This window comes from Podarcis filfolensis (assembly GCF_964270895.1).
Source record: "Podarcis filfolensis genome assembly, chromosome: 2".
Classification (NCBI taxonomy): Eukaryota; Metazoa; Chordata; class Lepidosauria; order Squamata; family Lacertidae; genus Podarcis; species Podarcis filfolensis.
In genome coordinates, this window is record NC_139605.1 from 2248077 (window position 1) to 2262309 (window position 14233).

The 14233-nt window shown below is 45.4% G+C and overlaps 1 protein-coding gene across 2 annotated transcripts; it reads right to left on the minus strand.

Annotated features, from left to right (window-relative positions):
- Positions 1-6167: 6167 nt before the first annotated feature.
- Positions 6168-12465, minus strand: LOC310756835 (uncharacterized protein). Of its 2 annotated transcripts, XM_083601674.1 has the most exons (4): positions 11608-12465; positions 9665-9809; positions 9236-9313; positions 6168-7868 (listed from the first exon to the last, which is right to left on the minus strand). In XM_083601674.1, the coding sequence occupies exons 1-4, from the start codon at positions 11608-11610 to the stop codon at positions 6544-6546; spliced, it is 1551 nt and encodes a 516-aa protein (XP_083457800.1). In that variant the 5' UTR covers positions 11611-12465; the 3' UTR covers positions 6168-6543. The 2 variants fall into 2 exon arrangements, with proteins under 2 accessions (XP_083457800.1, XP_083457801.1); XM_083601675.1 differs by lacking the exon at positions 9236-9313 and having other exon boundaries at positions 11608-12464.
- Positions 12466-14233: the final 1768 nt, after the last annotated feature.

The following is a 14233-nucleotide window of genomic DNA, read 5'->3' on the forward strand; positions in this document are numbered from 1 at the left end:
AAGCAGTGTATTTCATAGCAATGCATTAATCCAGAGGTTTTCAGCCTTTTTGAGTCCTGGCTCCCTTGACCAATTTCCTTCTTTCTGTGGCTCCTCTATGGGGCTGAGGAGCCCTGTTATGTCCCCCTTGCCTGCAGAGCTGGTAGCCTCTCACCCCTTTTCGAACACCCTTGTGCAGTGTTCCCTCAGTCTCCTCTCCTCTCCTTGGGAGTCCTCTGGGCAGCTGCTGCTGTATTCTCTGGGCTGCCCCCGCCCCCAAAAAGAGGTGCCTCCTCACACTGCCCCACAGGGGCCTGGGAAGAAGGTGCTCCCAGTCTTAGTGGCCCAACAGAGACTGGCCAAAGGTGAATGTGAGGCCAGCATCTTACCTTGGGAGGCAGCAGCGGGTCTTGCTGGGCCTGCATGGTGGAAAGGCTCCCCTTCAGCACCGGGCACACAGCTCCCAGCAAGCCTTGTACACAGCAAGCACAAGGCAGGCCAGGATGGCGCTGTTGGGATACTGCCAGGGAGATAAAGCCCATCATGGCCCCACGTCGTCTCCGGACGTCCATCGATCTCCCGTAGACACGCAGTATTAGCGACACGAGCTCCAGAAATAGCTTGCCACATTCCTGGGCTGATGCACGCTCTATCAGCAGAATTCACACAGCGAAAGTTGCACGCAGGAGAGTATAATTTAGAAGTTTATTCAGCGTTGGTCAGAACAAAGAAAAAACATGACTGCCTGCTTCGGTATACTCAGGCACAGAGAGTGAAACGAAAGCAATAGAAAACATAAACATCCTGTGAACAGGAAATACGCAGACTCTGTGACTCACAAAGCCTGCTCCCTTTTAAGGTGGAACGGAAATATCCTAACAGGTGCCTGCCTGTCTTCCACTTGTCTGTCCATTCCCAGCCTCAAGGACTGGTGGATTGGCTGGATGAGCTACCTTGACTGCTTGCTTGCTTACTCTGAGGACGCCTCAGGTCCTGATACCCAGCACCCCCTGGCCAGCCCAAGAAGCACCATTACCAACATTGCTTGCAACCAGGGCTGTTGCAACAAACAGCCTTTGGGAGGCAGAGATGCAAGAGGAGGGAGGGAAGGAAAGAAGACTAGAGGCCAGGGTTGCCTGCAGCACCCCTGAGCATCATTCAAGGCACCCCAGGGTGCCACGGCACACTGGTTGAAAACCACTGCTTTAGGGAACCCTCTGATTTTAACATTTGGGCCTCTATGGTTTGCAAAATCTCTCTTCAGTGGGGACAATCTCTTCAAGGAGCCTCTGGAGAAGGTTCTGGTGGAGACCAGGGACTAACAGAAGGCTCCCCAGAGTGCCAGGACGGATGGCAAGAAGGGAAAAACAGTGTTCCTTTCACTCCTCCTGATACTCCTCCAGCCACAGGACATCAAATTACTTTCTCTCCTGCTGGGACAAACCAAAGAGGTTCCTGCACACCAGCTGGTAGTGGCTTAACGTCCAGATTAAACAAAGGCCCCCCAAAGGGAAGGAGCTCCCCTTTAACTACCAATAAGGGAAGGGAAGGAGCTCTCCCTTAACTACCAATAAGAGGCAGACTATAGCACTTTACCCAGGTGTGGGCAGAGAGGACCTTGGATAGATGGGTCAACTGAATGATCTCTTGGGATTACTCCTTAGAGGTTTCAAAGAAGCCAAGAGAGATGTTTGTGGGTACGCCCCCCCATCCAAGATAGCAGACAAACACAAGGCTGACATGAAGCCAATAGGACACCTGAGAAGCATAAGGGCAATTGTGTTAGGATCGTCCTACTCTCGTGTAGGACCCTGGCAGAGACACATGCCTGGCATGTTCTCTCCCTCCTGGTTGATCGTATGGGAGCTTCAAAGGCTTTATTCTGCCCGAACATCAAAGCGACTGATGCCAACAGACATCAGCACACTCTGGGATCCGCAGAGTCTTTGCAGTTTGCGTAACAGACCTCAGCAACTCAGCATTTTGGCTAATCGACTTTATTTACATATAAAACACTCGGAGCATTCTGACTTAGCTCCTTCCTCTTTCTCATCAGACAGCAAAGAGAGAAAGAACAAAGGACAATAGTCCCACTTCGCAGAACACAGTAACACAAACATCCTGTCTCCGTCACTTTCCACTCTGTGGAATGAAAACATACACCATAATGTGACAGAAAACAATCCCATGACTGCAGGCACAGGGAATGAATCTCCAACAAATTGAGCTCATCTCACACGAGGAACAGGGTTGGTTCTGTTATCACCATGTTGAGCACTGCTTTCCTTTTGGGTGATGACACAGGCAAAGTAGGTGTTGAGCAGTTCCGCCTTCTCTGTATCACCCAATAGCATTTCTTCATTTTTTTTCAGAGGTCAGTCATATTATTATTACTATTATTATCATTAATCTCTTGCGAGCCTGAGCTCATTCTGAGCTTTGGCCTGCCAGACCTCGTGTATACTTTTCTTTCACGATTTCCCTTTTCTTCCATTTCTTATACGCACCCTTCTTAAATCTTAGCTCATTTATAAACACGGTGCAAGCTTGCTGAGTTGGTGCCCAGAAGGTGGCAACATCGATAGCCCATCTCTCCTTTAAAGAGAAGAATTTTGATATGCATCTACATATCGCCTGGCCTTTGGTATGGACTCAGTCTGACACTTATGTTTCCCTCCCCTTATGGTTTTGATCTATGGGCCACTTTTAAAATGAGGCTGCATTTTAAATTGCATTTTAACCTGTATTTTAAATTGGTCCCCTGTCCCCATTATGTTTTTACTGTAATTTTACTGCTGTTAGCCACCCTGAGCCCGGCTCTGGCCGGGGAGGGCAGGGTATAAATAAAATTTATTATTGTTGTTGTTGTTGTCTTTTTATCTCCACAATTGCCAGAAGGAATTTTCTCTCTTAGATCAAAGTATATCTGATTTGTAGGATCGCTGTGAGAAAAGAAGGCCATATTAAGGCAACTGATAGAGCTGCTTTAATCCAAGCATCCTTTGCTGTGCCTTCTTAGTGCCCTAAATGCTGGTACTCAAGATTGTTTCAGTAATAGGACAAACTGAAGGGCTGGTCAGACTGTGACACTTTATTTAGAATAAAATAGGGTTGAAATAAGAAGAAACAAACCTTTGAAGATGGAAGCCTGGCCTGAATTGGAAAATGAAAAATCGAGAGACCTCCTTATCTGGAGATCATATGACATTTGGATTATAAATTTGATTCAGTTGGAAGTTGGAGCTATAGGGACATTTGGAATTTTAAGGAGAATGAAACAAGATGTGGAATACCTTACAGGACTTACTTTCAAGTACGTAGGCCTGGCTGGAAGAAACCTGGACGCTGCAGGGCAGGAGTCCCATCGAGATTTGGTTTTGAATATTAAAGACTATCAAAGAGACTGGCAGAGGGGTCAGGAGAGAGACTTAAGAGCCTCGGATATAAGGTCACCGGGTTGATGGTTTTATTTTGAGATTTGTTGGGACTGAAACCGGGAAGGGGGGTGGGTGGAATGAAAAATGGGAAGGGTACATGATATAAGTTGCTTTTCTGTTCAATCTTTTTTTTTTTTGGTCTTATTTCTAGGAGAACTGGAAATTTGTGGAAGGGAACCTTCTTTCGACCTTAGGGAAATGTTTTAAGAATAAGCACTGTTATATAGGTTTGGATGAGAATTAAGCTTGGATAAAGTTAAAAAGCGGGTTATATAAAGAAAAATATGGTAAAACTAAGGTCTTGGTGATAAGGACTTGATGAATCAACAATTTGAACTGGAACATAAGGATTTGTTGAATTAAAAAGCAGGAGGTTAAAATTTATTGATAAGGATTTGTTGAATTAACAATTTGAATTGGAATACAAAAAAGGGAGGTAGGAGGAGGTCTGGGAAATAAGTTAATGGAAAATAAGTTATGGAAATTTTATGTGTTTTTAATTATTTTTATTTTTGTATTATTGTTATTTTTCCTTTTTTATTTTTGATTTTTTCTTATTGTATTAATATTGAAAACTTTAATAAATATCTTATGAAAAAAAAAGAAAGAATAAAATAGGGTTGCTGCTGCCACCCCTTGTCTTTGAGTACCCTGCCCCAATGACAAGTGCCTTCCAGAGGCACCATTCACACACAGAGCTTGCAGCCAAGCCTGCTGCGACAAACAGCAGTGCAAGCCTTTGGGAGGCAGAGATGGAAGAGGGGGCATCTGAGGAGGGAGGGAGGGAGGGAAGGAAGGAAGGAAAGAGGCCAGTGTTGCCCGTGGCACTCCAGACCATCCTTCAAGGCACACTGGTTGAAAACCACTACCCTAAGGAGTCTGGCCAAGCCTTCTCCCCCGACAAACTCCAACTTTCTATGCAGGAAGGAGATGGCCTCTACAGGCTTCCAAAAGATTAATTCTCCCACCTCCTGTCTCTGTCCTCAGATGATGCTTTTCTAGCTGGTGGGGGCAAAATGAAGAGAAATAATAATAATAATAATAATAATAATAATAATAATAATAATAATTTATTTGTTCTTTATTTTATAAAATTCCTACACTGCTTGATTGTAAAAAGAAGCAGCAGCATAACAGCCTCAAAGCGGTACATGAAAAAGATAAAATTATAAAATTATCAATAAGAAAAATTAACAAAAATAATGTGAAAATTTCCAAAGGTTTATATGACAATAGACTGAAAGCAGGTCAAAACCTGCATTAGCCTCCTAAGCATCTGGGTAGGCTTGTCTAAATAAGCTGAACAGTCACTGAAAAGAGCACAGTGTATCATAAAACAATTCCAGGCACCACAAGATGGTTGTTTCTGCACTCTGGTTTATTCTGTTCTGGTTCTTCCATGTCTAGTAAAGACTTCAGTTGCTAATGAAGTGCTGTTCACACTGAACAAATCTAGACTGTTTCTCCATCTTCAGAATCTTAGAATCATAGAATCATAGAATCATAGAGTTGGAAGAGACCACAAGGGCCATCGAGTCCAACCCCCTGCCAAGCAGGAAACACCATCAGAGCACTCCTGACATATGGTTGTCAAGCCTCTGCTTAAAGACCTCCAAAGAAGGAGACTCCACCACACTCCTTGGCAGCAAATTCCACTGTCAAACAGCTCTTACTGTCAGGAAGTTCTTCCTAATGTTTAGGTGGAATCTTCTTTCTTGTAGTTTGGATCCATTGCTCCGTGTCCGCTTCTCTGGAGCAGCAGAAAACAACCTTTCTCCCTCCTCTATGTGACATCCTTTTATATATTTGAACATGGCTATCATATCACCCCTTAACCTCCTCTTCTCCAGGCTAAACATGCCCAGCTCCCTTAGCCGTTCCTCATAAGGCATCGTTTCCAGGCCTTTGACCATTTTGGTTGCCCTCCTCTGGACACGTTCCAGTTTGTCAATGTCCTTCTTGAACTGTGGTGCCCAGAACTGGACACAGTACTCCAGGTGAGGTCTGACCAGAGCAGAATACAGTGGCACTATTACTTCCCTTGATCTAGATGCTATACTCCTATTGATGCAGCCCAGAATTGCATTGGCTTTTTTAGCTGCCGCGTCACACTGTTGGCTCATGTCAAGTTTGTGGTCAACCAAGACTCCTAGATCCTTTTCACATGTAGTGCTCTCAAGCCAGGTGTCACCCATCTTGTATTTGTGCCTCTCATTTTTTTTGCCCAAGTGCAATACTTTACATTTCTCCCTGTTAAAATTCATCTTGTTTGTTTTGGCCCAGTTCTCTAATCTGTCAAGGTCGTTTTGAAGTGTGATCCTGTCCTCTGGGGTGTTAGCCACCCCTCCCAGTTTGGTGTCATCTGCAAATTTGATCAGGATGCCCTTGAGTCCATCATCCAAGTCGTTGATAAAGATGTTGAATAAGACCGGGCCCAAGACAGAACCCTGTGGCACCCCACTAGTCACTCTTCTCCAGGATGAAGAGGAACCATTGATGAGCACCCTTTGGGTTCGGTCAGTCAGCCAGTTACAAATCCACTGAGTGGTAGCATAGTCAAGACCGCATTTTACCAGCTTCTTTACAAGAATATCATGGGGCACCTTGTCAAATGCCTTGCTGAAATCAAGGTAGGCTACATCCACTGCATTCCCTTCATCTACCAGGCTTGTAATTCTGTCAAAAAACGAGATCAGGTTAGTCTGACATGACTTATTTTTCAGAAATCCATGCTGACTATTGGTGATCTTTTGTGTGAAGTAAGTTTGCTGCTCATATTTCATTCACTTAAGAGTTAGTTATCTGGTGTGAGTTCTCAGATGCAAAGTCAGGCCACCAATCCCACTGAAACTCATTCCACACTCCACATGTTTTCATGGTATCTCCTTGGCGTGGGGTTTTTTTATGTAAGGTAAGGACACCCCCAATACAGAAGTGCTTTCCACAATCTAGGCATTCATACAGTTTCTCCCGTGTGGGTTCTTCGTTGGACAATAAGTGCACTCCTACAACTGAAACTCTTTCCACACTCCACACATGTATGCAGTTTCTCCCCTGCGTGAGTTTTTTGAGGTACTGCACAGGGAGATGGTGATAGAGACTGAAGCTCTTTCCCCATACCATACATTTAAAGAGTCTTTCGCCTGTAAGGGTTCTTCGATGTGCAGTGGATTCTTTGATGTAAAGTAAGGTGGTGATTTAGACTGAAACTCTTTGCACACACCATACAATGAAATGGTTTCTCCCCTGTGTGGGTTCTTCGATGCACAATAAGGTTTCCGTTCTGGCTGAAGCTCTTTCCACACTCCATACATTTAAATGGTTTCTCCCTGGTGTGAGTTCTTTGATGCAAAGTAAGGTTTCCACTCTGGCTGAAGCTCTTTCCACACACCACACATTTAAATGATTTATCTGCTGTGTGGGTTCTTTGATGTGCAGTAAGGCTTCCGCTCTGGCTGAAGCTCTTTCCACATGCCATACATTTAAATGGTTTCTCCCCAGTGTGAATTCTTTGATGTGCAGTAAGGTTTCCACTCTGACTGAAGCTCTTTCCACACTCCGTGCATTTAAATGGCTTCTCCCCAGTGTGGGTTTTTTGATGTAAAGTAAGGACACTCCCAATACGGAAGCGCTTTCCACAATGTATGCATTCATACGGTTTCTCCCCTGTGTGGATTCGTTGATGTTCTGTAAGGGCACTCCTACAAGTGAAACTCTTTCCGCACTCCATGCATTGATGCAGTTTCTCCCCTGTTTGGGTTTTTTGAGGTACAGTGAGATGGTGATGGAGACTGAAGCTCTTTCCACACACCATAGTTTTTAATGGCTTCTCCCCTGTGTGGGTTTTTTGATGTGCAATAAGGCTTCCACTCTGGCTGAAGCTCTTTCCACATTCTACACACTTAAATGGTTTTTCTCCTGTATGGGTTCTTTGATGTAAAGTAAGATGGTGATTGAGACTGAAACTCTTTCTGCACACCATACATTTAAATGGTTTCTCCCCTGTGTGGGTTCTTTGGTGTGCAATAAGGTTTCCACTCTGGCTGAAGCTCTTTCCACACTCCATGCATTTGAATGGTTTCTCCCCTTTGTGGGTTTTTGTATGCTTGACAAGGTTACCAGCACTACTGAGGCTCTTTCCACATTCCGTGCATTGAAACGCTTTCTCCCCTGTTTGGGTTCCTTGATGTAAACTAATGCTTCCACTCTGACTGAAGCTCTTTCCACACTCCACACTGCTACTTCCTGTGAATTCTTCCTGTGGACTCAGTGATACACGGACATCAGTGTTCTGAGTAGTAAGGGATTTGGTTTTGCAGTTCTTCAACACATTTCCTACATGCTTTTCAGGTGATCGTTGATTTACAAAGGTCTCTTTCTGTGCTTCATGCCCCACATTTTCTACAGACACCACAGATGGCTCACCATAATTCTTACTCTTCTGCCCATTACCTGTTTTGAGTCAGAAAAAGAAAATGCAATTCAAATTACAACTCAGAAGCAGAGACTCTCATCATGGATTGAGCCCTGTTCTCCACTTCTCTGAGTTTACCATTTTCAAGAATGTCCCCCTCCTTCCTTCCCTGCCCAGCTGAATCTGAAGTTAGCTTCTGAAGATGCTTCTGAATATGAACGTGTTGTCTCAAGACAACAACACAAGTCCCTTCCTGCTCCTCCTCAAACTTGCTGAGCTGTGTCTGCTCATCTCTCCACTTCATCAGAGCCCCACCCAAGTAGATCTTATCCTTCAACCCAAATGACGAAATACAAAATAGCCAGACACTCCTAGTGCTACTACTGCCATGGCTCTCTTCCCAAAAGCAGGGAAAGGCAAGATCTTAGCTCTCCTGCTGAGGGATAGCAGAGGGGACACGTGGACCCAACAGAATCCCCCTGGTGCCGTGAAGAGGATCTCAGCTCAGTGGCACTACAGAGGATATTTTAATTTGGGGTGCATCTCAGCACATGGAAGGGAAACCTCAGCCTGGAGGCCGTCTCTGCTCTTTAGAAGAAGACCCTGTGTGGGCAACATTATGCGGCTTGAGAGTGGCTTGCCTGTACACTGTGGGGCCAGAGGCATTTACAATGAATGTAAATGCAACCTTTGGACAAGATCAGAGCTTCCACACACCCTTCTCTGTCCTCCATCCAGGCTGGCAAGAAGCCCCATCAGATTTCAAGGAAACAACCCAGCCAGACCAAAAACACTCAAGGAAGATGGGAAGCAGGTCAGGGTCTGGGGAGAAGAGAGTGCCAAGGGCCAGCTGGAGAGGTTTGAAGGCTGCATTTGTCCATCTGGTCCATTTAATCCAAGAGCCCCAAAGGGGCCAACTAAATACTGATAGGAAGCCCAGAAGCAGGACTTATCTTCCTTGGCCCAGTATACCTGAAAGAGCATCTCCACCCCCATCGTTCAGCCCAGACACTGAGGTCTAGCACCAAGGACCTTCTGGCGGTTCCCTCACTGCAAGATGTGAGGTTACAGGGAACCAGGCAGAGGGCCTTCTCTGTGGTGGTGCCCGTTCTGTGAAACACCCTCCCATCAGATGTCAAGGAGATAAACAACTACTTGACTTTTAGGAGAAATCTGAAGGCAGATCTGTTTCAGGAAGTTTATAATGTTTGATGTTTTATTGTGTTTAATATTCTGTTGGGAGCCACCCCAGAGTGGCTGGGGAAACCCAGCCAGATGGGCAGGGCATAAATTATTTATTTATTAATATTAATATTAATATTAATATTAATATTAATATTAATATTAATATTAATATTAATATTACTGGAGCAAAAATGGCCCCACGACACAACTAAGCGCATACCTGCTGAGGTTTCCCCTTCTTTGGGTTCCTGGAGGAACAGATCTTGTTCTTCTTCCCAACAGGAACTGAGATCTGATTCTGCCAAGGAAAGAGTTAATATTAGCTACTTTTGGCCACAAAACCTCCAGCCCTTTCAAACCAATCTGTATTTTTGACCACAAAGGCAAAGAGGAGGAATTGCCATATCCAGATCCTATAAAGACATGCAATATGCACAGGAGTACTGTGACAAGGGTGTGTGTGTGTGTGTGTATGTGTGTGAATATATGGATGCTGCTTCGGAGAGCAAAGCTGCAAATATCGTACATACACATAAAGAGGGACCCAGCAGGCTATTCTTATTCCTACTCTGCATGAATAAATGGCACAGAAGAGTGGATTCACACCTTCAACATCTAGCAGTCCAGAGGCATAAAAATGTGCCCTTACCTAGAGAGGCCACCATCTCATAATTCTCCTCCATGACTTCCTTGTGCAGAGCTCTTTGGCCACGATCCAGCAGAGCCCACTCCTCCTCTGTGAAAAACACAGCCACCTCCTCAAAGGTCAAGAGGGCTTGGATGGTCACCAGATTCTGGAAGAAGAAAACTTTTTAAAGGTCCCTTCCCTACTTGACACACAAGCAAGTGTAAACTGGGCTACTTCTGGGACTCTCTCACCTGTTGCCACAAAGCAGAGAGCAGCTCTTTGATGTGAACAATGGACAAATACAGATTCATTTAGGGTCAGAGACATTTACACAGATGGCAGACCTATGACTGGCGAACAAATATTAAGCAAAGCTAGACAACATCTGGAACTGGCTAAATGTGCCTCAAATTACACATTTTCTAACAAACCAAACAGTTACTGCACATGCCTCTAGACCCTAGACCAGGGGTAGGCAAACTAAGGCCCGGGGGCAGGATGCGGCCCAATCGCCTTCTCAATCTGGCCCGTGGACGGTCCGGGAATCAGCGTGCTTTTACATGAGTAGAATGTATGCTTTTATTTAAAATGCATCTCTGGGTTATTTGTGGGGCATAGGAATTCGTTCACCCCCCCAAAAAATAATAGTCCAGCCCATCACATGGTCTGAGGGACAGCGGACCGGCCCCCTGCTGAAAAAGTCTGTTGACCCCTGCTCTAGACCCTAGACCCTTATCTCAAAGTTGAAATTCTAATTACAGATACCAATCCAAAATCCAAACACATATTATCAAAAAAACTAAAAAATGGTGAAAACAAAACATCCTATGTACCCCAACTTTGGTATTGTTAAAAAAAATTTTTTTAAAGAGATAACAATGCCAATTTTGAGCTTTAAAGAACTCAGAACCTTTGTTTTAGTAGCTGCTCGACAAGTCTTTGATCAAAATTGGAGATCTCTGGAACACTTGCAGTTATCACAATGGAAACAGAAAATCTGGACGATTGCACTTTCAGAAAAACTGACCAAGGGAGCTCAAGCATTAGTTGGAAAAAGCTATGAGGGTGACTTTGTTGTGACATGTACACTATGTTTCCCCACAGAGACACACATTGGGGGGGGACGCTTTGACAGAGAGTTGTTTTTATATGTTTGTTATGTTCAACATTCTAAAAAACAAAACTTATACAATACATATATATTTAAGGGGGGGGGGAGAAGCAGGGACCAGTCCAGGGACTGCAAGGGAGAGACAGGGAACAGGAAGAATGTCAAACTTTACATAGAAGCTTTAGAAAACCATGTCTTGGTCTTTAGGGGACGTTTAGCCTGGGTTTGCCCAGTCACTCAGCTTTGTGAGGTTTTAGGATCATATCCAAAATCTCTTAATGAGGTTTCATGGAAAATCTGCCTTCTAGGAAGCAGGAGGAGGGGTGCTTGGCAGGCGATTCCTCCTCCCCTCCCTGCAAACATAAATTCCCTTGCTCCCCCCCCCCAAAGCTCTATTTCCCCATTTGCTTTGTGAGAAGGTCCCAGGTCCAATCCCTGGCAGAGGCAAGGAAAGAGACCCCCCCTCCCAAAAAACTCATCATGTGAATGAAGGTTGCACAGTGTTACATCCCCCCCCTTTAACCCCATGGGAGAAAAGATCCCTCATTATTATACCTGTTTACAAAGAGGGGCAGGGCTGTGTCTGAGGGTGCCCCCCCCCGTTATAACAGCCCCTCAGAGCAGCCTGGTGTCGTTAGGCCCGTTTTGCTAGAGGGGTTTTGAGCAGTACCATACGACAACCCTCAAGGGTAGCCCAGTGTCATTATCATGGATAGCTTTTATTTTAAGGCAGGGTCCTGGAAGTTGGGCTATGCTATTAGGGGAGGGGGCGTAGCTCAATGGCAGAGCAGCTGCTTTGCATGCAGAAGGAGGTGCCCGGTTCAATTCTTCGATTCCTCAGGGGCAGCCTTACCATTGGGCAGCCTCAGGTGGTTTCCTCGGAGGGAAGGATCCCGGGAAGATGCAGACTGGAGGCGAAGCCTGTCTCTCCCCTGCAGAGGAGCAGCAGCAGCCGGGGCGGAAGAAGCTGAATGACCAAGACGCAACGCCTTCAATGGGCTTCCGGCTCCCCTGATTGGTTCGCCGCCGCCTCTCGGTTCTCTTCTGATTGGTTCTCTTTTACCCGGGCCTCCATTCATACTGTATTCCCTTTCTGCAGCAGAATTACTTGCACTTCTTGGCATTCTTCTGGTTATGAATATCATTTCCCAAGATTATTTTATTCCAAATAATAACGTATTCCAAACTGTGTCAGAAGTATTTCATTTTGTTTTAGTTGAGATCCCTGCATTGCAGGGGGTCGGACTAGATGACACTCGGGGCCCCTTCCGGTTCTATGGTTCTAATTCCTCCAGTTAATTGGGGCGGGGGAGGGGCAGTTTCCCAAGGAAGCCCCAAGAGGAGGAGGGCAAGAGGCAGCTCGTCACGTCCGGTTCCCATCCGACCACAGGCTGCTCTGTAGCTGTAGCTCTATGGTTAGGCGGTCTCCTGGGGGGTGGGGGTCAGTGGATGGGAAATCCAGAAGGGGAGGGCTGATTGCCAGAGAGGACAAAGAGGTAAAGACGCAGAGTGGTGGAAGGGCAAATATATAAAACTGCAAAATCAAGGCAGGTGTCAGTCAACACTGATGGCATTCTCCAATGACTGCTAGTAATGTTTTGGTCTAACGTTGCCTGCTGTTTTGTTCCTTCTGCTTCCAGAATTCCATGCGCTTAAATTTAGTAAGCACTAGTAAAAAACAAAACAGGGGCATCCCCATGCCGAAAATGGATGGGGGCGGAATGGGGTGGGGGCAGAACGGGAGAATCCCCAATGAATCCATGGGGCTAGCCGGGGGGGGGAGCAGGGAGAGGCAGGTGCCCACCCTTAAATCAATAACAATACATAGCTAATCGAGGTTCTGCCCCCCCCCAAAAGGCCTGTCTCCACAAACACCCCCCACAAAAATCCTGGCTACCCCCATGCCACTGATGTGCATCCCAGTGGCCATGAATGTAAGTGGGGATTTCTGCCCCCATTATCCCACAGGGGAGCTGCAGAAAGACTGTTCTTGGTCAAGGGAGCCGTGGACTCAGAAAGATTGAAAACCACCGGCATAAGTAAACAAACAAACTGCAAAGCTCTTTTACGTGGTATCAGCCCACCCACCTGCACCTCTCCCCCTGCCTTTTCTCTGCTTTTGGGGGTGGATTCTACCACCACCCCCTGTTTCAGAAAAGATGGGGTGTGCATGGGGTGCTTCTAAGCGAAATGAGCATTGTTCTGGAAGAGAAGTGAGAGAAGGTGATATAAGTAAAAAAAACCTGTTCCTTTTCCCTTATGGGGTACCCAAGAGCCCATATAGAGACCTTTTGTAGGTTCGCTGTCGGTGGGAGAAAATAACAGAGGCCAATCAGAGAATATTGAGAAGCAAAGCAGCTAGTAAGCCTGATCTTTATTAACTGTTGCAACAGGGTGCTCACAACCCCACGCAGGAGGCAGGAGGGACCCTGAACAATGGCGCACAAGCCCTTATATAAACCACTTATAAATGCCATCTCCAACATCAACGGTGTCTCCGAAAAATTTTAACACATCACTTGGGAAGACAGCGAACTAATATCAGTGTACTGGAAGAAGCAAATATCACCAGTGTTGAAGCAATGATTCTTCAACATCAACTTCCTCTGACTGGTCATGTTGTGCAGATGCCTGATGATCCTCTTCCAAAGCAACTACTCTATTCCGAACTTAAAAATGGAAAGCGTAATGCTGGTGGTCCACAAAAGAGGTTTAAAGACTGTCTCAAGGCAAATCTAAAAAAATGTAGTATAAACACTGACAACTGGGAAACACTGGCCTTCGAGCGCTCCAATTGGAGAACAGCCTTTACCAAATGTGTCATGCGCTTTGAAGACACTCGAACTCAGGATGCAAGGGAGAAACGTGCTAAGAGGAAGGCATGCTTGGCAAATCCATACCATGATCAACTCCCGCCCTGAAACCAATGTCCCCACTGTGGAATGACATGTGGATCCAGAATTGGCCTCCACAGTCACTTACGGACTCATTGTTAAAACCGTGTTTATGGAAGGCAATCTTACTCAGCTATGAGGGATCGCCAAAGAAGAAGATAGACATTTGAAATTGCCCATCCTGGAGCCCAAGACACCCCCCCCCAATACATCATACATACATCAGAGAAGGGGTGGTCTACAGCAGAAATCTGAGTGTGTTGTTTTTCTCCTGTCTGCCAGGATATTGGATCACTGATTGCATTACCTGGGCCATTTGGCCACTCTTTTGTGATGTTAACTACTTAATTCCTGAATCCAGCTCACAGGCTCACCCTATTAATACACAGACAGGATTTGTGAATAAAGAGACAGTGGGGAGGCTTTTCCATTTCCTTCCTCTTTGCAGAGAAATATTTGAGGTGCTTGAAAGAGTCAAAATGACTTTAGGACTGTTTTCCTGTACTTTTTCCAGACATGTGGTTTATATATTTATGTATGTGTTTGCCTTGTACAGTTATGAACATTTTATATATGTAAGACATT

Bases quoted from the DNA above. Each gene is read 5' to 3' on its own strand.
- LOC310756835 (XM_083601674.1), bottom strand. The intron at 9,314-9,664 runs GTAAGGGCACAT...TTTCCTTGGCAG, and splicing joins TGAGATGGTGGCCTCTCTAG to AATCAGATCTCAGTTCCTGT. The intron at 7,869-9,235 runs GTATGCGCTTAG...GACTCAAAACAG, and splicing joins AGAAGGGGAAACCTCAGCAG to GTAATGGGCAGAAGAGTAAG.